Here is a 24,573-nt window from a genome sequence, read left to right as displayed (position 1 = left end):
ATCAAAGATTACGGTTAGACACACAATCAGAACATGAATTCTACCTAGTTCAACCGACACGATTATATACTTAGTAATCTAGCTAGAATATAACAAAACAATATTGTAAACTTTTGTAAAACTTTTAACAGATATTGAATTTATGTAATAAATCTATTGCGATTTCAATTACCGAAACCGAAATCAAATGTTTGTCATTATTATAAGAATATAACGACATTGTTAAATTGCTCCTTTTGATTTACTTTCCTGTAACACGCCATTGGCACGAATCCACCAATGTTACGATTATCTATCAACTTATTTTTTTTAACATTTTTCTATTTTCATGTAACTAATTTGAGCCCGTTAAATGAAATCGTTGTATAATGTTTTTTCATTAAATAATCTTTATTTTTTTAATGTATTCGTTTATTTTGAGTTTATGTAATTCAATTGGATGTTCTTTGCGCTTAGCGATAGTGCATATTAAGAGTGCACCGTATTATAAATAGCGATTCATTGGCTGGCCCATAAACAAATCGGCCCGATCTACATTAGCCGGTGTGGCTGCGACGCCAGTGACGTCATACGCGACTTATTTTCGGCAACGTTCCGCCGGGAAACACTACACGCCTAGCACTTGACCCCGTTTACCATTTCTTTGCGTTTTAGATAGCGACCTTCCTGGTGGATAACAATGTATGTATGTATATTGATAAGAGTTCATTGCCGTACGATGCGCGTACGCAGGTGACCTTGAAGAGCGGTCAATGCGTGAAGGGACACGACTCTGTCCGCAATTCCATTCATTTTCATTATTATTTTGTTTTGTTGTTATTTTTTTTGTTTTTTTTTTTTTTAATTTTTATTTTTGTTCTCTTTATTTTATAAACCTTATACATTATAATAATATTACAAAAATATATTACATAATTTACGATTCCCTATCAAATATGCTAAAGACTAGAAATTATTGACATTGTTATTGAATATCATCTGTGTTTTTATCGTGTTCATTCATTTGCAGTTCATCTCTCCGTCATGACGACGAGCATAGCTGTAAAAAAAGTGGGGGGAGGGCATTCATTTTGAGGGGGAAAGGCTCATCCTTTATTCTTCTTCATCAACACCGGCGCAAGTTGGGCATACCGGTTTTCCTTCCATGGCATAGAATGTTTTTCCCTTAACGGGATTTTGGCAGTCCTGGGAGACCAAAATATCAATTGAGTGAGTGAACTTTTCTAACAGTTCAGGTGTTAAACTTGTTAGAAAACATTGGGTAGTATACTCAACCTGGCGTAGGGGTATTTTCCTGTAATTGTAAATATACTACCTACCTGTCATTTATTACCAGATGCGTATGTTTCCGTGAGTGTGACACAAGTATAGTGATACTGACCTTGCAGACGAAGCAATCTGGGTGCCATTGAGTGTTGAGGGCGGAAATGTAGTTTTCCATGATAGGTTTGTTGCAACCGCCACACTTGGGCGCAAACATATCAAAGTAGTCAGCCCGACAGTATGGCTTGCCATCCCTTTCATGGAAACCCTCCTCGCCGAACTGTTGGCCACACTGGGCACAGAAGAAGTGTTCCGTGTGCCAGGTCTTCTCGAGAGCTGTTACGCATTTCTGTAAACGAAAGACAACATCTCAATGAGCTGGCGACGTTAGTGTCTGATTACAGTTTGGTTGTTGACACTAACGTCGAGTATGGGTCCGTTGCAATAGGCGCATCGCGGCGAGAAGAGGTTATGATAGTCGGGCTCGCAGTACGGTCTGCTGTCGCGCTCGAAGAAGTTCCTCGTGCCCAATTCTTGATTGCAGTGAGCGCATGTGAAATGTTCAGGATGCCACGTGCGGCCCAGCGCTGTGATTACCTGGGATAGACAACCGTTAATACGTTCACTGGCCGCTAGCACTACCACATTTTATTTTCCACTTTCATATTGAAGATCAATATCCACCTGTCCGACGATGGGCTTCTCGCAGGCGTTGCAGCATCCCTTCTGGGGGGTTTGTACTCCTTGACGGCTCATATCTGCTCGGAGGGATCCGAGCATATGCTCTAAAGATGCGGATTCGGGTTGCCGCGGGTTGCTGCGGTATTGTTCTTGCCAAGCACGCTTTTCTCGGTAAACGTGGGTACCGCTTTCTCCCCCTGGAGCTGCACCAGCGCCGCTTACCTGAGAATTGATAAACGAGAGTAGCAGCAGCTGCTTTTATTACTTATTTTGATAGCAGCAGAGAAATTAATCAATGTCAATGAAACTTCGAATTGGGCTGTATAGCCCAACCCGAAGTTTATATTTCGCGATAACGTACTGAAGGTACTGGTCGAACGAAGCGGTCTGGAGTGAATGCGGTCCGAGTGAAATCTTTGTCTATGTACTCTAATATTATAAGATCACAGCCCCACTACGCCTGTGATGTAACACACGTACTATCTTTAGATATGAGCATTTCTGCGGGTGTGAGTGAGACGACGCGTGTGCTGGAGTGACGACTGCTCGCAAGGCTGGAAATAGCCGTGGACCAAGAAAGGCGAGTAGTAAATATTATAATAAACGGAAAAGTGTAGTGCAGTGTGCCGAGGTGGCCATGACAGCAGCCGCCCTATATTATACCTTACAACGATGAGTAATGTGATAACTGATTGTAAAACTAATACCAACAGAAATAATATAAAATTGGCACATATGTACCTTTTGACATTGTGCTATGAATGAAATTCGGATTGAGATAGCGAAGACCTCAATTCAATGAATTATTTTATCGTGTTCTTGATACCAGGTCAAGTATCTTTCTGGCAGCTGGCGCTGTCCTCAAATCTTGAGATTTTCTTATTACTCTAAACAACATTATTAATTAAACGTATAAACGTTTCATTTAAAACGAATTATTTATAGAAATTTAATGCAACGTTTGTGTAATTAATATAATTCTAAAATCTGGTTTGTATATAACACAAGTTGTAATAATAAAGGTTAACTTGAAAATAATAGTTAATATTCATTGCGAGTTTGAAACAAGTTCATAGTACATAAATAATACGACCAAATAATTGTATAGTTAAATTATGTTACCAGTATTTTCCTAGACTATCTTCCAGAATAGCACGTTGAGGTTCAGCGAAGGTTTAGGAGAAAATATTCAATGTATTACTTTATTATATAAATAACGTAACACTAAAAAATGTATAAGACCAAATGAATATAGTAACTATTCGGATCTGGATGGTATTATAGCATAATATACATACAGTACAGTAACAGCCTGTTAATGTCCCACTGCTGGGCTAAGGCCTCCTCTCCCTTTTGAGGAGAAGGTTTGGAGCTTATTCCACCACGCTGCTCCAATGCGGGTTGGTAGAATACACATGTGGCATAATTTCAATGAAATTAGACACATGCAGGTTTCCTCACGATGTTTTCCTTCACCGTCAAGCACGAGATGAATTATAATCACAAATTAAGCACATGAAAATTCAGTGGTGCTTGCCCGGGTTTGAACCCACGATCGTCAGTTAAGATTCACGCGTTCTAACCACTAGGCCATCTCGGCTTTATCTACATCTAATATTTAAATTTATAATATGTATATATATATATATATATATATATATATATATTAAATTTTACTTTTATATATATTTATATATATATATAAAAGTAAAATTCGACTACGGAAAAAATGTCTTCTGTAAAGCAAGAAAATATTCTTGTCCCATATTAATATTCTTATGTATAACCTATTCAATATATATTACCTAATAATTAGACAACTTACATATATTTACTTGGCTGTAGGGCTTTATGGAAAGCCCATCTGGGTTACCTACCCAGTGACCCAGTATAACTACAGGCACAAGGAACATAACATCTAAGTTCCCAAGTTTGGTGGCGCATTTACGATGTAGTATGGTTAATATTTTTTTACCATTTAACATCAGCTCGTAAATTTCCCCGCTCTCCTATTTTATAGTAATGTATATATACATAGGTAGGTCTTAATTTAATACATAAACGTATTGATGTTCGACCTTATCCTGAGGTAAGCTTACTACTGTTATAATGTATAGTAATACTATCCTATGTATTGTTGTATAATCAGCTCTTAGGACTGTAAGGTTTCGACCGTTAAAACCCCTTTTTTTTCCATCTTATGCATCCATTATCATAGTCAGGTGGAACTTGAGAGGGCGGTCCGAGCGGTACCGGGTTTTTTTTTTTTATAGAATAGGAAGGCGGACGAGCATATGGGCCACCTGATGGTAAGTGGTCACTAACGCTCTTAGACATTGGCATTGTAAGAAATGTCAACCATCGCTTACATATCCAATGCGCCACCAACCTTGGGAACTAAGATTTTATGTCGCTTGTGCCTGTAATTACACTGGCTCACTCACCCTTCAAACCGGAACACAACAATATCAAGTATTGCTGTTTTGCGGTAGAATATCTGATGAGTGGGTGGTACCTACCCAGACGAGCTTGCACAAAGCCCTACCACCAGTAAACTTAAGCCCTACAAAAAGTCCTTACTAAACTTAAATTACGCTTCACTAACCTTGAAGTCTGAGAGAGATGCCATGAGGTCGTCAAGCTCTTTAGTAGCACTGGATGCGTGATGGTGACGAACAGTCGTCACAGCGGCCACAGATGGCTGCGGTTGCGGTTGCGGAGGTTGCGCCGGCTCTACCACCGTTTCCTGGACGGTCACCGTAACCTGCTTGGTTCCTGGCCGCGGTAATGTGCCAGAAGTTGACGGCGGGACTGGAGATACTGATGCCCGACTGGTCACAAACACATAAAAATAATTATCACATAAAATATTCAAAACTAATATCTTTAATAAAGTTAATCTTTTGTTTAGAAACTCAGACACGACACAAAAATCCACAAGATATAATTATATACATACTCGTTTTCATACATACTCTTACTAGTTACCACCTACCATTTATTACATAGATTGCGGATATCTATCCAATAATGATGAATGATCAACGATCGACTCATCTTAATATCTTAAATAACTTTAAGAGATTTGTATACAAGTATTTATTTATTTATTTATTTTTGGATTAACTGGTTGATTTTTTTTATTTATAGCAAGAAGACAGACGTTTCCTGTCGTGGTAAATCTAATTTTAAGTGATCACCTATATATATTAATTGCCATTGGCATTGTTAGAAGTGTGATAACATTCCTGAAGTTCACAACGAGTTGCCAACATGGGTAGTGAAAGTTTAAGCTAATTTGATGTATTTCCAAACTAAGACAGCTGTCATATCTATCAAACTAACCAACAGAAAGATAGACATGTTCCTGCTTTATTTACAGAACGACGTATTGGCCAATTGGCTGAATGCATAGTTGGCATTACGACTATGGAAATCTTCGGAAGATATAGACACACCCTGATTTGATTTATATATCCTTACAAATTACCAACTTAGTGAATTATATACAAACAAATACGACAAAACATCTTCGTTAAATATATCATTTGGAAATGCCTAGCCAGGTGTATTGAACGTAGAAACACTATTTACTAATTATTCAGAGACGTGCGCAGGAGTCTATGGTGCCAAGAACAATTATTATAATATTACAATGTAAATATAGATTAAAATTACAGTTGGATTGTTCCAGAAGTTGATTTATAGACGTGTATTCGAAATTTAAACTTACGCTTAAAGAATAATTTTGTAAAAAAATAATCTCTAGGTAGGATTAATGTATAAAAATTTGCAAAAGGAAACCAAAAAATAAACAAGATTCTTTTCTCTGTTAATTTTTATAAAACTAATAATAACTATACTACCGAGGAACTGAAGCCGAGATGGCCTAGTGGTAAGAACGCGTGAATCTTAACCGATGATTGTGGGTTCAAACCCGGGCAAGCACCACTGTATTTTCATGTGCTTAATTTGTGTTTATAATTCATCTCGTGCTTAACGGTGAAGGAAAACATCGTGAGGAAACCTGCATGTGTCTAATTTCATTGAAATTCTGCCACATGTGTATTCTACCAACCCGCATTGGAGCAGCGTGTTGGAATAAGCTCCAAACCTTGTCCTCAAAAGGAAGAGGAGGCCTTAGCCCAGCAGTGGGACATTAACAGGCTGTTACTGTTACTGTAATAATAACTTTCTGCGTCCGTCTACAATCTACAGATCCAGATCGCGCGATTGTTCACAACTAAATTGTTTCCATTTTTTTTTCTAGAATAAAAATTAAATAAGTTTTTCTGTGTACAGCGCCGGACCCTGTGAGACATTAGCTTTACCTGGCTACGAGAATTTAATATTTGTTAATTAATTTGTATGTATCATTTCACTATATATCAATATATTGTTAGCGTTAGACGTCTTAGAGAGATAGAATTCTTCCTGACTGGCCCAAAAAGCCAAAAGTGGGTACGGGTCTCGGGGTTGCCTTTCTTTACCCGGGCTGTTCCTTATCGGCAAGTCATCTCGCCATGTCTTTTAATTTTGGCTCAAAGGGCCAGGGTCTCAATGACCCAGTGGCTGTTGTTAGACGTCTTATTATAACATCTTTTACATTATTCGTACTCTTATGGTAATCAAATTTATTGATACTTATCAAATGATATCCACATTCTGAACCGTTGATAGCGCTTAACGATTCATAAGTCTATCTTAATAATATTTCGATTCGACATTAATGTCAGAATTACCTTTAATATGATACGAAAATATTGTATACATTATCTTCGTTTTATAATTATGTAAACTAATATGAAACTTGAAAACAAAAAAAGATAGCAAGCCACAGAAATGATTGTGGAGGTTGCGCCGGATCTACCCAGTTCTTACTGTACCCAGTCTATCACTGTAACCTGTTTAGTTCCTAGCCGTGGTAACATGTCAAGTCTTGTCAATTCAGTTTCATGATTGTTTGCAAAATTATCGATATATATAATATATTTTAATAATAATTAGTTAAATGATTAATTTTAAGAAAAAAATTTAGAAAAACAACTTAGAACAAAACAAGTAATTCGTGCTAAATAAATTCAAGTAAAATTTCGACGATAAGTAAAAAGTCAATGAACTTATCTAACAGTGTCTCAGATTTAGAATGGCAACTATGTTATTACATATCGACTTCAGCTCGACAGCGGCAGGAAATCGTAAATCAACATCTGCTCGAACGCGAACTGATATTCAGGGTCCTTTATATATAAATCTGAATGTATGACAAAATATACATAAAATTCCGTCAACGCCTTGATAAACAGATCTCTATTTCTGTAAGAATAACTTTAGAAAAGCTATTTATTTTTGTGCTGTGGAAATTATATGAATTTATTGAAGAATAATCATTATATATATCATCTTATAAAAAATAACATAGACAATACGATTTGCTTTTTTTTTTGTTGGTAGCTATGGAATCAATAAACAAGCATGTTCAAAATATGCATATTTCGTTAATATTTTCCTCAAATTTTTAATAAGACCGCCATTAGACACTCATTGTACTGTTTACTTATTTCAAGCTGTATTACGTTAACATAATCGATTAATATTTCTTACGAAGCCAATATCTATGGGCGGTGCTGTCCACTTAACATCAAGTAGCCCACTTGCCAGTCTGCCTACCTAATACAATAAATAAAAAAAACGCAATTAAAGCATATCTGAAAATATGTGAAATCTATATAGTTATTTTGAAAAAGACGATCAATTCGAGTCAGTCATTCTGACACTACCTTAATACATATTTCCTGTCCCTCAACAGCTGGCCAATCGCCTAGCGATTATTTCACCAAACCGGTGTGACGTAGCGCGTTATTTGCGGATACGCCACGAAAATACGTTTTCACACGGCTTCGAGCACGCGCCAATATCGACTTGTCCATAACCATGTTGGAAAACACGTGAAATTGATTTCGAGTTTTTTATTCTTATAGAATACTAGCTACCCGTTCCCACTTCACACTGGTAGAAAGAGAATTACATGAATAAAACTTTTATATTGAAAAACAAACAACAGGAACCTTTATGGGCGTACGCAGACGAACTCACCAAATTTTCATCACGATCGGATGAATAATCGGTTTAGGAACGCACAGAGGATAAACGTACAGACATGTATTTTTACTTATTTAGATAAATGGATATTTGTAGTCCAAAAATATCGCCTAGAATTTAATTTCGTAATTAATACTGCATTTATTTCAATCGAGATTATTAATAAAAAATATTCAGAACCTTGGATATTAATCACATAATTATTAATATTATATATAAAATTTGCGCGCCTGTGAAATTAAATTATAAAATTTGAGGCCTATGTCCAGTGGATTAATGTGGGCTGAATATGATGATGATGATGACATAAAATAACATATTAAAATATATATTCGTAAAAAGTTCTTTTTTTAATAATTTTGATAAAGTTATTTTCTTTACAAATATAATTTTGGTATTAAGTTTTGTTTTTCCATTATATATTAATTAATATTAATTGTTACTATGTATGAATGTTTTGTGCATTCATTGTAGACATAAAAAACAGTGCGTGTTTTTTATTTGTATTAGTGTAAAATATGTGTATTGTTAGCGTACCTTATAAATAAATTATGTAAAATTAATCGGTTAAAAATAGTTAAGGAAAGGCCTTTTCTCCATGAGAGGTTTGGCGCTTATACAACCAGCCTGTTATAATATGGCTTCATATTGTTTTTTGATTCTTTATTGATACACTATTTTCAAGTAGTCTCTTGCGAACACTTTTGTACTATCATTTTACAAGATTAAATTAACATATATTTCAAAATGTATATTCTACCGAGAGAACATTTCTCGACAATTAATTTACATGAAATTAGCCAATACTAACATTCATTCTAGATCGATAGTGTTTATTGTTTTAAAGAGTCATCGTCGTTTCAGTATATAGTATTACTGGTGGTAGGGCTTTGTGCAAGCTCTTCTGGGTAGGTATCATCCACTCATCAGATATTCTACCGCAAAACAGCAGTACTTGATATTGTTGTGTTCCAGTTTGAAGGGTGAGTGAGCCAGTGTAATTACAGGCACAAGGGACATAAAATCTTAGTTGCCAAGGTTGGCGGCAATGTCTAAAGGCGTTTGGTGATCACTTACTATCAGGTGACTCATATACTCGTCCGCCTTCCTATTCTATAAAAAAAATAGTTCAAAAAAAGCCTAATCATAATAATTCAAAGGCATAACAAAATTACTACAAGTCAGATTTTACTTTCTCATATTTACCAGACGATTTGAATATTAAAGATATCATTCTAATTTCTTAATACACTATTAAATAGTTGACTTCGTTTTATTTCGCCTTACCCAACTTTAATATAGTTGGCAGTCCTTTCGCTCAAACACATGTCAACGCAACGAGAGTTTCATCGAAGTTTACCTCGTTACACATCTTTGGCAAAAGTCTTGCGTTGTCAGTCATAATTATTTGGTCTATTAAATATATTTGATAAATGTTCTATTGTAACCTTATGTTCTAATGTTCGTATATTTCAAATGTATTTATATCTGCTTTTATTATTATTTACTCATTCTTGTCTATAACACAAATCTAACTATACAAATAAATAAATTTGAAGTCTGTGATTTCGGAATGCCTCTTTGAAGTTAATATGGCTATTTGCGAATTACAAAAATCAAAACAAACTTTTTTTACTGTGGACTATAGCTGATACCTGATATTTTATAATATGTATAATTCAACAGGCGTTGTGTAATGCTAGATTTGAAAGGATTTTCATGAAACTGAAGTTTACGCTGGCGACGCCGCGGTTTCTGCTAGCTAATAATAAGTTTTTATACAACAAAACACTACGATCTATTATTTTAGAAATTATATTCTAAGCTAAATATAGGTAGTATTGAAGTTAATTTGGGATAATTAGGTCTTATGTATTTTTAGATAACATAGACAGGATTACTAAAGATGTTATTACAGGATTTTGTTTGCACAAACGTTTCTATACTTAATAAAATTTACCTATTAAGTAATAAATTTAAAACCCACGTTAACTTACTCTTATATATAAAGCACATTATTTAAAAAATATATATAATTGGCATTCTAACCATTATATAAATAATATAAAAGTAACAATACAATAATGTATATAATTAAACCGAGATGGTCTAGTGGTAAGAACGCGTGAATCTTAACCGATGATCGCGGGTTCAAACCCGGGCAAGCACCACTGAATTTTCATGTGCTTAATTTGTGTTTATAATTCATCTCGTGCTTAACGGTGAAGGAAAACATCGTGAGGAAACCTGCATGTGTCTATTTTCATTGAAATTCTGTCACATGTGTATTCTACCAACCCGCATTGGAGCAGCGTGGTGGAATAAGCTCCAAACCTTCTCCTCAAAAGGGAGAGGAGGCCTTAGCCCAGCAGTGGGACATTAACAGGCTGTTACTGTGCTGTTACTGTACTGTTACTGTATATAATTAAACAAAACAAATAAAAAAACTTTTTTTTTCATAAACGTTATTATTATTATGTTAATATTTTATCTAGCAGATAAGAAATATAACGTGAACATGTACATGTACATGTACATTATATTAAAATAAATAATAATGTATGTTTAACAAAGGCCTTTCTGGCAAATCGCGACCAATCTCAAGAGAGACCAGCCAACTGCGCAGGACATTCGATACGATAGGCAGGGGTTCAGGCACCGTTCCAATGGCTTTAGGTGTTTTCCGAGCCACTGGACTTATTCACTGCCACCTTCCGGGCTGCTATTGTGATTTTAATGACAAAACAATAACAGATATCTGCACGATTTGGGATTCGAACCCGGGATGTCGGAATGTATGTATCAATATGCTAGCCAATTGTAATAACTTATTATAAAGTAGCGCAGTAAAATAAAATCCAAATTCATAACACCAACCTTTTCTTTGCACAACCCTGTACCCCAACAGTGGGATATTTACGAGTCACTATTTATCTTTCCACATAACATTTTCTGTTGTTATTTTTCTTTACTTTCGTCTTTATATCATACATAGTCTTTATATAATATATAGATTACACTTACCCATTGGGCACGTCGGTACTGAGTTGATCCAATAATGAGTCTACGGTGGGTCTCGTCGACGCTGGACTGGTAGCACCATTCGTACGGGAATATACATCTGTGACAAAAAAAAACCGTATTTAAATAAACAATTCTGTCCCAAACATTTTAAACAGCGATACACGACGTACATTCGTTATGCATGACTTTACTTAAGAACTTTAATAGGTGGATTTAGCAAATAGTTTCATTAAATACCCATTACTTAACAGTCGAGTCTGATGAATGAATGAATTAATGAGAGATAATGATAGTGTAATAGTCCACTTGTTATATGTATTTATCTAATGAATTCAATTTTAACGATTCAAGTAATGAGAATATACAGTGGAGTTTATTCGTCGTTTAAAATCGAAAAACCAAACCAAAAAATATGGTATAGTATAGTTGTTGTATTTTGTCTAAAATTTATTTACGTAGTAGATTAACGTTATTAATAGATCTGAGACGTACCGATATGAGAACTTAATAATTGTTATTTAGTTTAATGATTTTTTAACTCGTATTCAAATTAAGAAACCAAAGTGGTTACTTAACAGAATAATTTGTTCAGAGTGCTGTAGCAGACACCACGATGTTTTACTATCCTATTTTGTTTGTGTTGGCGTGAAATAAACTGCATTACTCTTGAAAAGAGTTCGTAAAAGCAGCAGCATCTTTTTATAAATTTATATAACGTTTTTATTTAAAAACTATAGTTTGGCTGTTTGCGATTCCTAACCAAAATAATACAAATCCTTACGAAAAATCATTTATATATTATATATAACTTACGAATAACAGACAACAAAATCTTGTTTAATTAGTTTAGTCTTGTAGAAATCGAGTCACAAGATAATAACATCGATTAGGTATCAAGCGGCTGCAAATTTACAAGCAAAATCTATTTATGGATAGCATACGATTAGCCGTTAGTTGATTAAGCTGACATCATCGTTAAATTGTTTATTCCGTGTGATCGTGCGGTACTTGTAACGCCTTGTATTTACTTATCACGTGTTATAATAATATTTTTTTTTAATTTTGACAACATTTTTTTTTAAATAATGTGGTTTAGACCGATTATTGTCAAGAGAGTGCGTAAACACTAGCGAATCCTCTATTTCATCACTTTCATATTCAGACTAATCTGAATATGAAAATGTTTATGAAAATACTCTTTCCTGTCGTATCTAAATACGGCAGGAAAGAGTTCAGACGTACGACCAACGGCTTTACGTGATTTCCGAGGCACGGTAGTCTAAATATTGCTAATTTTTAGACTCCAGGCTCAGTAACACTGAGAATTTTAGAATATAAAATCCAATATCTTTCTAATGACCTGATCTGGGGTTTCAATCCAGGATCTGCTATCTTGTAACCTAATGCTGAGAATCATCATGAAATTTAGCATTCACGTTGTCTGGGGTACAGAAAAAGATTATGGTACATAAATTCTTTGACTCCTCCACTCACACGCGGGAAGAAATTAATAAAATATAAGCCTTTGAAATATAAATAAACGATGCCATCCTATGTCAGTATTATACCCAACGTTTTAGCACACAATGATTACAAATCGAGGCTGAAAAGGACCCATTAACTTTAATAAGGGCGATTCAAATTTAACTTTTAATACGAAGAGAGATGAGACATTATCATACTCGGGCGGAGACTAGTAAAAAACCTACCTAAAATCTGAGTCAAAAACATAAGAGAACAGTAAACAATTAGTTTCGCTTTAAAGATAATTAAAATGGTAACGAGAAGTACGGTTTTTGAAGTCAATGCCAAGTTTTCGGAGAGCGGTTTTACGTTAACATATGTTTAAAACAATATTGGATAGATTACAAATACATTATTATGATCCATATAGAAAAATGACTCGTTAAAGAAAAAATATCAGCCATATTGGTGTAACACTGCAGTTGACTACTGTGCTGTCTGTGTTGACAAATATTTATGCAAACCAGATGCGTGTTTATTGTTCACTCTGTTGGGAATTTGTTTCCTAAAAAGGTGAATGTGACGCATTTTTTACATGTTCTTATTAATGACTAATATGTTTTCACTTATTAAATCTACTTACTGTGATGGATTTTAATCGAAAATTGTTTGAACATTTGATAAACATATGCGTATTGCAAGTTTCCTTAAAAACATAATTAAACCTTCGTAAACCATGAAAAGCATCGTAAAAATATGGGATTCATATTTCTTTAATTTTTATTTTTCTTGTTTAACGGCCTCTTTGTTCTTTCTTAAACCCTTCTTGCGGTTCAAAGACTTTATTCCGAGGTCGAGAAGACCGGCTAATTTTAATTTTAGTAAATAAATTTAGTAGTTTTAAAATTATTTAGAATTTATAACTAAGTCCATAAATGTTTGTTATGCAATTTGGAAAATATGTATACTAATGACGGACAAATTCGTATTTCTTTTTTAATTTTAACTAAAATTCGATGCCAAAAAGACTTAAAAAGGATTATCTATACTTTACACGAAATGCCGGTCAATTGATTGTTCCTAATAAATAATAAATTAATTGAAACTAATGCTAAAACAGTTATTTTTGTTATATTCACAAAAGAAAAGATAATACCCTCTTCAGAGGATTTTTTGATATCGATCTTGGATTACAATTGAATTATTAACTGGTTTATCCTGTACTGATTATAATTAATTCTATGTTTTGTAATGCTAATAATGAAGGATGAGTAAGCCAGTGTAAAAGGGACATAACATTTTAGTTCCCAAGGTGGCGCATTTGTGATATAAGAAGTAGCGAATATTTATTACGGCACCAATGTCTAAAGGCGGTGGTGACCATTTACCATCAGGTGGCCCATCTGCCCGTGCACCTACCTATATTAAGAGAAAAAAGCAAATCTATAAAATTTGATCCATGTTGTTTTGCAAACACTGCTTCTAAAATAAAACTGGCATAAAATAATTATTTTTGAAGTTGCTACAATGATTTTATAGTTCAACGCAATTAAATTGTTACTAAGTCTGGATTTCCATGAGTTATAGTTATGTCGAGAACATAACAACATTTCAATGTCGCGTGTTGAAATTTCGCTGTCAGCTCAGTGCCAGATGTCGTTACGGCGACCATATTCTAAGATCGGTCGTTTAATGAGTGTCACGTTTTATTATAAACTTTGATATAATATTTAATATTTCTTTATATTCGATCGTTAATTTCTATTCAAATTTATAGAAACATGAATTAATCAAAGCTTTTTAAGACTATATGCTGTAGTAACTAATAATAATAACAGTACTTTATAAAACTATTTACTATGATTTATTATGTTATTAACGACTTAAAGATTGGACCAATTTCAATACACGGTTTTAATTTAAAAGTGCATTAAATATACATATTTATTTCAGACTAATGTAGAAAAAGTTGAGATAATTTTGTTGCATATTTAACGGCGCAGGCGTAAATAAATCCAAAAGCTAAACAACGTGCAATGAAATCGGCGCTCTATTTCAGTGTCTGGGAGGGAAATGTCGGCCTTGCCAAAGACAGCAGCTTTGTATAAACGGTTAAATATATGTCATATAAATAGTAAAAACTTAATTATTCAATTAGTAAGTATGTATTAATTACATTCACTTCGTTCGCATCATCAATTCCGTGGTTACTATTTTTATTTACATACTTTTTAAAAAATAATTTATTTAAACAGTTAAAAATACGTATAATGTATTCTATTGGCTGTGATGTGATCAATTCAATATGATTATGACCTGAATTATAGCACTCTAAATTGCTTTCATGTTTAAATAGATCAGGTATTATAATTGAGCGATGAGTAACGATTGCTATAACACATTTAAATACTTTTAACAGTTTCAACGTAAGGGTAACGTAAGCTACTCACAATTTAATTACGAGTAGCAATAGGCGTCAGTCATTTAGTAAGTATAAGAAAAATTCATATCGTCACACTGACGCGGTGTAAAGTTAGTTGTGAGAGTTTGTATTCCAAAATGATAAAATAACTAAATGAAATAAAAACTTGTCTTAATATGATTAGAGATAAAAATAAACAAACTCACACTCACCATTTCTTTCCGTAAACGCGGTCTTTTCTGCATAATTTCCATATCTGGCGTTGCTCAAGTCATCCAACAGAGTATCTAGTTCCGAAAAATTGGCACGGCCCGTCGTCCTGCCGTAGCCAGGTGACTGACTCGTAAGTCCAGGGGACTGATTATTGTACCCAGGGGAATGACTACTGTAACCAGGGGCTTGAATGTAGTTTGTGCTGTATTTGGCCGGAGCAAGCTTCTCGTGAACTGTAGCTGTGTTTTGGTAGGTAGGCTGCAGACAAAGAGATATTTTATGTTTATTATATGTATTTCCTGATTCGAAGATAAATTTGAATTAAAAAGAACTCATATTATATCTTTTCACTTGAATGGATACGTTCTATGTGAACGACGGGATATTTAATTATTATTAAATTTAATGGAAATAATTTAATTTTTCTGACTCATAATTTCTTATTTAAACAAAATCATTAAATCAAATAATTCATTTTCACATAGCAAAATATTTAATTATCACAATACTTGAGGTATTGCTTTTATAGAGAAACGTAGTTTTTCATAGTAGTAATAGGTACACGGTAGAGTCGTGAATAAATAATGTATATTCTACAGGAAATTCTACAACTTTGAACTTTAAATAGAATAAATTAAAAATTGATCTATATATAGTATGAATTAAAAAAAAAACTAAATATATCCAAGTATGACGAGATGGCCCAGTGGTTCGAACGCGTGAATCTTAACCGATGATCGTGGGTTCAAACCCGGGCAAGCACCACTGAATTTTCATGTGCTTAATTTGTGTTTATAATTCATCTCGTGCTTGACGGTGAAGTAAACCATCGTGAGGAAACCTGCATGTGTCTAATTTCATTGAAATGCTGCCACATGTGTATTCTACCAACCCGCATTGGAGCAGCGTGGTGGAATAAGCACCAAACCTTCTCCTCAAAAGGGAGAGGAGGCCTTAGCCCAGCAGTGGGACATTAACAGGCTGTTACTGTATATTCCAAGTAAGTACAACTATAACTTTAATAAATTTGCAATTAAAATATAATTCATTTTTGTTTCGCTTTCGTCTTGTCTACTAAACCGATCATCATGAAACTCATGATGTATGTATTCACATTACGTGGTGTACAGCAAAGAACATTTCCACGCGAGGGGCACGTGCCCCTCCTCACATGTAGGCGAAGCCGCGGGCGGAAACTAGTCTACTATATATGGCACGCTTGTTAGGCGTGTATTTTTTGCATCATAAAATGATAATGTACTGTTCCACAACATCATCAGTGCATATGCTGAATTTATTAAAATAGAGTGATTGAGGTACAGACGTCGGCATTTAATATTAATTATGGATAAGATTAGCTTACTAATACTGGATATCTAGTCTATGCTTGACAAACTTAAACTACCTTTGAGTTTTCAAGACCCACCCCGCATTGAATAAACGTGGTCGAATCTTAAAGTTAATTTTAAGAAGGGATTTCAAACAAGAAACAGGACATTTACGGGCTGTTAAATTTACTGCGTATCTTGATTGGACAAAATAATAATTAAGGCAATAATAGAGGATTGGTTAGCACGGCAGGATCGTTTTAATAAAGCTTAGCGACATCTACATTAAATGTTGCCAGTCGCTGGCTACTCTCCAAATCGTTATGATAACGTTACTATGTAGTGGCACATTAAATGATTCCTTCAATGCAATCTAGATGGCGCTTTTTAGTTTAGTGGAATTATTTATTGACTGTTAACCGATGATCAGGCAAGGACCACTGAGTTTTATTTGTGTTTATAATTATTCATCTCTTTCTTAGTGGTAAAGGAAAACCATCGTGAGCAAACATGCATGTATATCCACTAACCCACATCGGAGCAGCGTGCTGGAAGATGCTACAAATGCTCAAGAAAAGGGAGAGGAGGCCTTAGCCCAGCAATGGGACATTGACAGGCTACTTAATTCACATTTATTACTATATATTGATTTATTGCTATTCTATCAAAATATTAACTGGACTTTTAAATTAAAAAAAAAAATCAAGTAGACTATATTCTTTGTACAAAATGCCAGCGCATTGCACTTCGCTTCTTTCCCACTTATTTATTTTGGGCGAAATCTGTACTCTTTTAGTGTAGCTAAGCCCACGATTCAAACATTTTCTTTATTGTATACCTACAATCACCGTCGTAATAATTCTCAGTCAACGTAAATAGAAATATGAAGCATAAAAAAACTCTAAAATCCACTGTAGATGCTTTGTGTTTGTTTTTTAATTATTATAATTATTCTTGCGTTGTGTATACACATTGGAAATCCTCAAATCACTATCCAATTCGATGTAAATTTAAAGTTATCATTTTTATTAGTCATAAAATTCATTGGGTTTCTTTTTCATGGCATACGGTAAAAAACCATTTATATTTCAACATATATATATTCTAAATTAACATTACGTATATTGAATATGTATTTTTATATGTGTTAGACTAACAGACTACATATAATGATATATATTTCAACTCTATTTTTAAATAATTGTAGAAATTGACGAGCCGGTTGGCGTAGTTGGTAGATACTTGCCTTTCACGCCGATGGTTATGGGTTTGATTCCCATCCAGGACAGACGTTTTTGTGCATGAACATGTCTGTTTGTCTTGAGTCTGGGTGTAATTATCTATATAAGTATGTATTTACAAAAGAAACGTAGTATATGTAGTATATCAGTTGTCTGGTTTCCATAGTACAAGCTCTGCTTAATTTCGGATCAGATGGCCGTGTGAGAATAATGTGCCAGTATATTAATTATTATTATTATATTATTAATTATGTTTTATTTATTTTTTCTCTCTTTTTCTTATTTATTTCTTTTTATTAATACACTTGTGTTTTGCATCTTCTATTATTTATTATTTGTCTTTAATACAATATGTATTAATTGAATATTGGAAACTGTTGGTAGGTAAGTTTTATTAATATTTCTTTATTTATTACATATTGTATCGTTTGTTTCCTAAACAAATTATTTAATACAAAATAATAATTGTATATAGTGGTAATAAAAAACTAGTTCATCTATGGTTATCCATACGATAGAATTTTAATATAAAATTCAGCATCATCTGTAATGTATCATTTTCCTAGTGTATTTGTATATAGATGTAAACAATACTTATATATTACATAAGGTACTGCCAAATATAACACAGCTTATGTTATGGACAATAAGAATTTTGATCTCTTATATCTTTCGTCTTCGAATATATATTACGTACAATACGATGCGGGCAGCGCAAGATCGGCCAACATGGAAATCCTTGGGGGAGGCCTTTGTCCAGCAGTGGACGTCTTTCGGCTGATATGATGATGATGATGATGATGATGATGACGATACGATATGTACAATCTATCCCTAACATATATTCAATAAGGATATCTTAATATAAATAAATGTTGTATGCCTTAAAAATTAAATATTTCATTATTAAACATGATGAAAACATAAAAAGGTAAATATTTTGGTACGAGCTGAATGGAAAGGAAATATTTCATATACTTATGGCGCTCTGGATGAACTGTGTAACGTTTTTATGTTTGTAACGCATAAAAAAATTCAATAAGGCAAAATATAATAAAATGTAATTACTAATTTTATATTATTAAATATGACATTCGAATTTGATCTGTGCTTAAATATTGTCGTTAAGATTATTTCCTTATTAACCGTCATAACCAGTTATTCAATTATTTTTTTACATGGAGTAAATAAATGTATGAGATAGCCATATTGACACTCAAATAAAATAATTTATCAATATTACTTTTGTTCCTAGATTCAAACAAATTCTACATTTAAACAAATTATTATTAGTTTTCCCGAATTCCAATGATTTATCGTAAATTTCGAGGCTTGAGGCATTACTTGATAGAAAGTTACGAATTACTTCTGATTAATATTATTTTAATAAGACATTTAATGTAATGTAAAACAACAGTAACCGTTGTTGTAAACGCTACGAGTATGTCGCAGTGTACGCCCACTTACAATTTACAGTCGGGAAGTCTATTTCTCAATCAATCTAAACTTGCTACCTTTCTAGAATTTGCTGTATTTGTCTTTGTATGGTCAAACAAATACGAAAGTCTAATATATGATGACAAAGTCAAGTTAAAAGTTTTTCTAGATACATAAATCTATAATATAAATGCGAAAATAGCTCTGTCTGTTATGCTTTCACGACTAAGCCACTGAACCGATTTAGATGGAATTTCTTATGAAGCAAGTTTGAAGCCCAAGAATGGACATAGGCTACTTTTTTATACACAACACCTCCCACAACGCAAAGGCAAAGCCGCGTACGAAAATTAATAATTAATATTTAGGCTAAATTGAAAATGTAATATGAAATATTCCAATGTAAATAATATAATGATCTAAGCTTAACGAAAAAACTACTGCTAGAATGACTGAACAAATGGCACTTGAATAGGACAAAAGTTTCGATAAAATATAAACAGCTTATACATATTACTGAGAATTAAAGCCGTAATAGTTCACGTCGCATCGGAATTCCGCGAAGCTAAGGGAGGTATGGTTATTTTTAAGATAACATAAATTTCATCGACACAGCTCTCACAAAAGAATTTGCTCGATGGTCGTCTTGGCTACATCCTTAGATAGAAAATTTTACTGGTTTTAGGGCTTTGTGCAAAGCTTGTCTGGGTAGGGTACCATCCACTCATCAGATATTTTACCGCAAAACAGTACCTACTTAGTATTGTTGTGTTCCGGTTTGAAGGGTGAGTAAGCCAGTGTAATTACAGGCACAAGCGACATAAAATCTTAGTTCCCAAGGTTGGTGGCGTATTGGCTATGTAAGCGATGGTTGACATATCTTACAATGCCAATGTCTACGGGCGTTGGTGACCACTTACCATCAGGTGGCCCATATGCTCATTCGCCTTCCTAGTCTATAAAAAAAATAGCATAACGATAATTCAACTACAAATAACAAGCATAGCATAAGCAAAGCATAATAACAGCAAATATAAAACGAACATCGAATATTTTAATAACGGTAGTTACCACTAATCAATCATTTTAAAAAAAACGTAAACAGTGACGTTCTCTCGAATGTCAAATCTAAAATGAAGAGGTAAAACAGTCGTTAAGTAATCAGCCGCTAAGCAGTTTTTATATGTAAAGCCGTTAAAGATTTAAATCGACAATCGTGCAATTTACTTGTCCATTATTTATTTATTAAAAAAAAAATAGTAAGGATTTTTTTCGAAAAAGATCTTACAAAGTTTGGATTATACCGATTATATAATCAAAGCACTTATAATTACTAAATATTATAAGTGTGATATATGTGCTTACATATATCACACTTATATAAGCTTATTATAAGTAATTGCCAAGAATATTAAATGTTTATATTTATAAAAGAAGGAAATCAATTGAAAATATATTGTCCTTGTATAGACTGTGACTAATTCTGTGGCATTGGTAATAATCAATATTTACAAATTACAATAAAAAAATACAATGAAATATTATTTCAAACGGTTTCGAAATTTAAAATTAGTTCCTTAAATATGTTTATGATATATTATTAAAAAAACGGGTAATACGTTTGTCTAATCACGAAAGCATAGCCATATTTATTTGTCTTGGTTTGATAAAACATATTGAACAGTAAGACTTTTCTTTAAGAACAAACTCGAGAAGTCACAGCACAAAACGGTCATGAAATATCAGAAAGTGATAAGTCGTTGGTCGCCAACATTTTACGGGTGAGTAAAGAAGTGAGTTCTTACAGAATAGCACTGCAAATCGATTAGATGAAGTTAAAGTTTGAGAGGGTGCAGTGTAACCGAAATCTTTAAGATTGATTGAAAGAGTAAGTATAATTATATTTTTAAAGACTTAATAGGATATAAAATAATGTTCATGCTTTGACAATCATAATCACAAGTTTTTACTATAAGATGTGTTTTATCTGTGGTCTTTATTTATAATTATTTTAAAAAGATAATTGATATATTTTCCAACGATATTTGAAATAAACAGATATTATCATAAATAATTAAATACATAAAACTTGTATGTAACTATATGGCTCTATTGCTTAATGTCCTTTATTATTATCATCAATAAACATAATTAACATGTTAAATTAATATTTATTTAAATTGTAGGTCAGGTTCAATTCATCATCATGACCATATAATATTACGTTAACATAATTCGAGAGGTCAAAAAAAATATTATTTTTTTCTGATTCTGGCATCAAATAGCAAAATTTCGTATTTTTGTGTTCCGGTTTGAAGGGTGAGTAAACTAGTGCTACTACAAAGGATACGCGATATAACAGCATAGTTCTCAAGGTTGGTTTCGAATTGAATAAATGGATGGTTTTTATTTCTTACGGTGTCATTGTCTATGGGCGGTGGCTATTTACCATCAGGTGATGGATGCATTTACCAGTCTGCCTACCTATATAAATTTATAAATACAAGCTGCTAATTGTAAATCCGCCCATTTCAAATTTATTTTTTCCGTTGTGTATAACACCTTACCCAGGTCCATAACCTAGTCCATATTGACATGTCTATATTAAATTCCATTCATTGCGATCGGTTTTTTAAACCAAACAATAAAAACAAAGTCTAATATCATAACCTAATATGAACATATCCGTTGTACTATCGAATTTGACAAGACCTCATTGCCGTTTCTTTTTTATGTCTTGGGTTGAAAAGGGATAGCTAATCTTTTAATCTTAAATAAAGGTTAAATTTAGTGACCGTATACAATGCAATAAGCACCAACACTCCAGATAATATTTAATCAATTCAATCTTTGTCAAGAGTTCTCGTTGATATTGTAAATGCATTGTTACAAATTATTACTTACGAAGATCATTATTGGGATAAAGTGTACGAAGAGACAAAAAAGTGTTTTTCTATAATATTAGGATCTACGTGTACGTGAAACGTATTTAATAAAATTTACATATCGTTCTTTTCATTAAGTATATTAAAAGCGAAAATCGAAAAAAAATCGTTATATATACGATTTTTTGTATTTATTGTAAAGGAGAAAAAGAAACCTTATATTATCCGAAAGATTGAAAACAAAACGACGTATTATTGCATATAGTATAATGCAGAAAATGAAATCGTTTTTATTTTTTTCTTTCGTAAGTATATCTGTTTATTGTGATCATTAGGACTTTTTTTGGAAAAACTTTTTAGTTTTATTGTGAAAAAATTGTAATGTAACAAACATACTTAAATAACTTTTACATAGGTAAATGCGGCAGTGTAGCTTAAAATATATTTATTCATCTCGTACTTACAGAAGCAGGTTTAGCGTAGTCCGAACTAATATTTCTTGAGCCATTGATTGAGCCGTAACCGGTCGAAGTTGGTGAGCTGAGGCTACCCCCAGGAGAACTCAACCGGCCCGGAGAGCTACCACGGCCGAGTGGTGAGCCGGTTCTGCCAGGGGAGTTGGTTCGGCCGCCCGGTGATCCTGTTCTACCACCGGGACTACTAACCCTGCCAGGGTTTATGGAATTCTGGAGGTCAGCTAGCAGGGCATCTGGAATTGTTATATTTAAAACTTAATAAAGTTATTGTGATTACACCGATTCAAATTTCCGCGAAGCAAACTGTGAGGGATGTTTTGTTTATTTTTTCTGTCTGCTACGCTTTCACGCCTCAACCAAACAACCGATTTTGAAGAAATCTTGCATGAAGCAAGCTTGAACTCTAAGGAAGATTGGAAGCTAATTTTTATATCTAATACCTAAACCTCCTAACAGGCGGGCGAAGACGTGGGCAAATACATGAAACGTCTTGATGGTTAAAAAAATGAATGAGCTTTTTATATATAACGTATTTACCGAGGAATAAGTCTTGTGAAATTAATAGCTCATTCATTTATTTACCTGACTACATGTAAAAAAAAACTCATTTATTGAGTCCATGTAAAATATTGATCACAATTAAAATAAAGAACATAAATTAATAAGGTTTTTAAAAATAACGAAATTATAAAAATAATGTTAACGCTACCAAATATCATTCATTCGTTAGTTTAAGTTAACTATGATACAGCAATAAAATTCGCAACGCATTGGCAATATTTTGCATATTTCATGCTGTTTAATTGCATATGCATATAATGCTATTTTAAATATAATGGGAAGGCGTTAATGGACCACCCGATGTTAAGTGATCATACATCTATATCATAAGAAATACAGGTAGACTATTGATTACATTGAAAATGCGCTAGCAACCATAAAATTTAAAATGTTATATCCCTTGAACATTTAATTAAACTGTCTAACTCACGTGTCTTAAACCACATTTATTAAACCAGTGTTTATCAATAAAAATATATGATAGAATGATTATTACATACATTTTTTATAGTACAGGTATGTGGATGAGCATATGGGCCACCAGATGGTAAGTGGTCACCAACGCCCATAAACATTTGTAAGATATGTTAACCATCGCTTACATCGCCAATGCGCCACCAACCTGGAAACTAAGGTGTTATGTCCCTTGTGCCTGTAATTACACTGGCTTACTCACCCTTCAAACCGGAACACAACAATACTAAGTAGGTACTGTTTTGCGGTAAAATATCTGATGAGTGGATGGTACCCTACCCAGACAAGCTTTGCACAAAGCCCTACCACCAGTAAAATACTAGTTTCTGCCCGCGGCCTCGCCCACGTGTGAGTGGGAGGGGAGGTGTTACGTACCCTATGTCCTTTTCTTTATTCCTGACAAAGTGTATGCGCAATTTCATGATATTCGGTTGAATAGGTAAGATGAGAAAGCGTAACAAAAAAACAAACTCACTTTTATTCTTATAATATTATATAAGAATATAAGTATATATATATATATATATACAGAGTTTTTGACGGTTCTTCTCAGTAGAATCCACATCGATAGTTTTACACTAAATTTATTATTTTAAACTACTACATGTTCTTGTAACTTGAATAAAGCATATTTTAATTTTAATATAAAATAAAGTAGTTCCTGTCAATACCAGTGGCTGCAAGTTGAAACCTACCCACCACCACAAATGAATTGCATGGCTTTCATTTTGTTTATCTATAAAAACCGACGCTTACATTATGATCGTTATTATGTATAAACGATGAAGGTTATTATTTCTGTTCCAATAACATCTTCCTAGAAACTTCATACTTATCAGTAATGTTTAGTAACTATAAAGTTATATCAACTTGGTTCATTTCAGATACGAGTGTAATTGTACGTTTGTCATGATGTCATGTGAGTTAAAATAAATCGAGGGTCTTCTAATTGGCTTCAATAAACTCGCATTGCAATCGCAATTTTTATACATTTCTATGCAT

General features: G+C 33.4%; 1 protein-coding gene across 5 annotated transcripts in view; it reads right to left on the bottom strand.

The window, feature by feature from the left end:
* The window catches only part of LOC126769993 (paxillin), a 66,179-nt gene that overhangs the window by 3,682 nt on the left and 37,924 nt on the right, over window positions 1-24,573 (bottom strand). For 4 of the 5 annotated variants that reach the window (XM_050489088.1, XM_050489086.1, XM_050489084.1 and 1 more), the window contains exons 2-8: window positions 22,525-22,769; window positions 15,169-15,427; window positions 11,071-11,167; window positions 4,550-4,775; window positions 1,948-2,166; window positions 1,687-1,860; window positions 1,382-1,612 (exon numbers count right to left, since the gene is read on the bottom strand). In XM_050489088.1, coding sequence (XP_050345045.1) covers window positions 1,382-1,612; window positions 1,687-1,860; window positions 1,948-2,166; window positions 4,550-4,775; window positions 11,071-11,167; window positions 15,169-15,427; window positions 22,525-22,769 — 1,451 coding nt within the window. Of the gene's footprint in view, window positions 1-791; window positions 1,186-1,381; window positions 1,613-1,686; window positions 1,861-1,947; window positions 2,167-4,549; window positions 4,776-11,070; window positions 11,168-15,168; window positions 15,428-22,524; window positions 22,770-24,573 lie in introns of those variants that run through there. The other variant, XM_050489089.1, reaches the window with a different exon arrangement.

Source organism: Nymphalis io, chromosome 8 (genome assembly GCF_905147045.1).
Source record: "Nymphalis io chromosome 8, ilAglIoxx1.1, whole genome shotgun sequence".
Lineage (NCBI taxonomy): Eukaryota > Metazoa > Arthropoda > Insecta > Lepidoptera > Nymphalidae > Nymphalis > Nymphalis io.
This window is presented reverse-complemented; position numbering and strand designations above follow the sequence as displayed.